This window comes from Morone saxatilis, unplaced genomic scaffold (assembly GCF_004916995.1).
Source record: "Morone saxatilis isolate NCDOM2014 unplaced genomic scaffold, NCSU_SB_2.0 Contig0, whole genome shotgun sequence".
Classification (NCBI taxonomy): domain Eukaryota; kingdom Metazoa; phylum Chordata; class Actinopteri; family Moronidae; genus Morone; species Morone saxatilis.
The window spans coordinates 2,591,031-2,593,117 of NW_023339650.1; the positions used below are offsets into that span (position 1 = coordinate 2,591,031).

Below are 2,087 nucleotides of genomic sequence, written 5' to 3' on the forward strand. Positions count from 1 at the left end.
AATGTTTCAAGATCCTAACGTCTCTGACTTTATGGCGTTGACTCCTCTAGCTCAGAACTATTCCAACATCAAGATGGTCGTTCCTATTACTCAAATGTGATTTGAATTTCATTATGTAATGTTCACAGACGCACTTATCCTGTCTGTGCGAATGCAGCTTTACAGTCTCAACTGAACAGCCCAGAGGGGATAATTCAGAGGGAGTGTTGCTATAATAAGTTATGTTTTCAGCCAATCCCTCCCCCTTATACACACTGCCTCACACACACACACACACACCCTTCTGTGGTAACCTACTTCCTTCCCCTCCCCTGAGTCAGACAGCTGTGGCCTTCAGAGTCAGAAGTGCTGTCCAGGCGGTAAGTCAGCTCAACTTAGTGCGATCTTCATTCCCACAAACATCTGCTTTTATTTCCCTCTCTCCTCCGAGGTTGTCAGTCAAAGAAGTTTTGTTTTGTACTCTTCATTTGCATGTCTTACAGGAGCTTGCATGCAGAAAATAGCACCTATACTTTAAAATGTCTATTAGTTTAAAATGTCTAATAGATTGATCATTTTATAGTTTCAGATTCACACTGACTGCATCGTGTTGTGAACGCTGTGTCTGATAGCTGCATTTATTATTTCCGACAGATTTTCCTGCTTACATCTGAGACCATGATGGAAACTACAACGTATGACTACGATTACACTGATGACCCGTTCCCACCTGTCGCACCATGTAACAGGGACAGTGACAACCAGCTGGGAGCTCATCTGTCCATCCTCTTCTACTTTATGTTTCTCTTCAGCCTCTTTGGCAATGGACTGGTCCTGGTCATCATCCATCGGTGAGTGGTCCAACACATCATCCCAAATGAAAACCCTGAGCATGCACTGCAGAGGGGTTTTAAAAAGAATACAATACAAACAAAGTTTTGGTCTTGCAGTTTAGTTAAAGCAGTTAGGGGTAGCAAGTGTATGCATGGCCCTCATCTGAAACTTTCTGGAATACATACATTTATTATAACCTAACTTAGAGTATAACTGAATAATCTTTTACTAGGTATGAATTGTTATAATTATGGATGTCCGATAATATCGGCCAATATTCACTACTGTTTCACCTGTTGGGGCGTTGCATAGTAAACACAGTAATTTCTTGGGGATGGCCCAAGGCTGTTACTGTAGCATGAATCTGCTTGTGTTAACAGCCGAGGTAACCATGGGGTGTTGACAAGTTTTGCTTTGTTAGCACGGTTAGCGAACCAACCAGTTAGCGTAGCGTTGTGGGGTGTGTTAAGCGAGGAGTGGATGCTTGCACTTGAGACCTGGCGCGGACTGTGAGCATTCAAATGACGGTGGAGACTTTGTTTTTTTCAGCTGAGTGCGCCGAACAGCGGACAACAGGAAGCTTCCGGCATAGTGCGCCGGCTAGCAGGCAGTCTTACATGCAGCTAGATGAAGAAGCAGCAGAGATGTCCGAGCATTCATGGAGTTTTCTTCATGAGAGGAGGCCAGCGATGCCGGGAGAATTTTGAAGACTTCTGCGACCTATGCTGCGTTCATGGGGCGAGGCTGAAATGCTGGAGAGCGCCGTACCACACAGAGGAAAGATTATTAAACAAGACCGAATAATTCCCGATATTAAATTTTGTTCAGGTAACTGGAAGAAACAACATCGGCCCAGGACTTTGTCTTCAGCATCAGAAGTTGTTTTCTCGAATAAACGAGTTTGGGTAAATAAATATCCATATCTATTGGATAGAAGTTGATCAGATGTGACAAGGCACAAATGTCAATATAAAAAGCAAAAACAAACCAATAAAAATAATAAAAGTAAAAAAGATCACTGCACACTAGGAGCTGCTGAAGGGCTGCCACTCCGCGGCGGCGGCCATGGCAGCAACTGCTGGCTGTTTAATAAAGTGATCCCCCCTTGACCTTGAACCCTTGAGCTCCAACAGTGCTCATGCATAATAAAAGCTCTTTTTTTCAATTTGAACTGTACTGTTTTACATCAGTGGTTCCTTACCTTTTTTCCTTAAGGACCCCTTTTCTATCATTTATTAAACTGATGACTAAATTTATATTTAATGGTATTTCAT

The 2,087-nt window shown here is 42.8% G+C and overlaps 1 protein-coding gene across 1 annotated transcript in view; it reads left to right on the plus strand.

Moving 5' to 3' along the window:
- Positions 1 to 317: 317 nt before the first annotated feature.
- The window catches only part of LOC118325099 (C-C chemokine receptor type 3-like), a 13,589-nt gene continuing 11,819 nt past the window's right edge, over positions 318 to 2,087 (plus strand). Inside the window, exons 1-2 of the mRNA XM_035657662.1 lie at positions 318 to 359; positions 634 to 830. Coding sequence (XP_035513555.1) covers positions 658 to 830 — 173 coding nt within the window. The 5' untranslated portion in view covers positions 318 to 359; positions 634 to 657. The remainder of the gene's footprint in view (positions 360 to 633; positions 831 to 2,087) is intronic.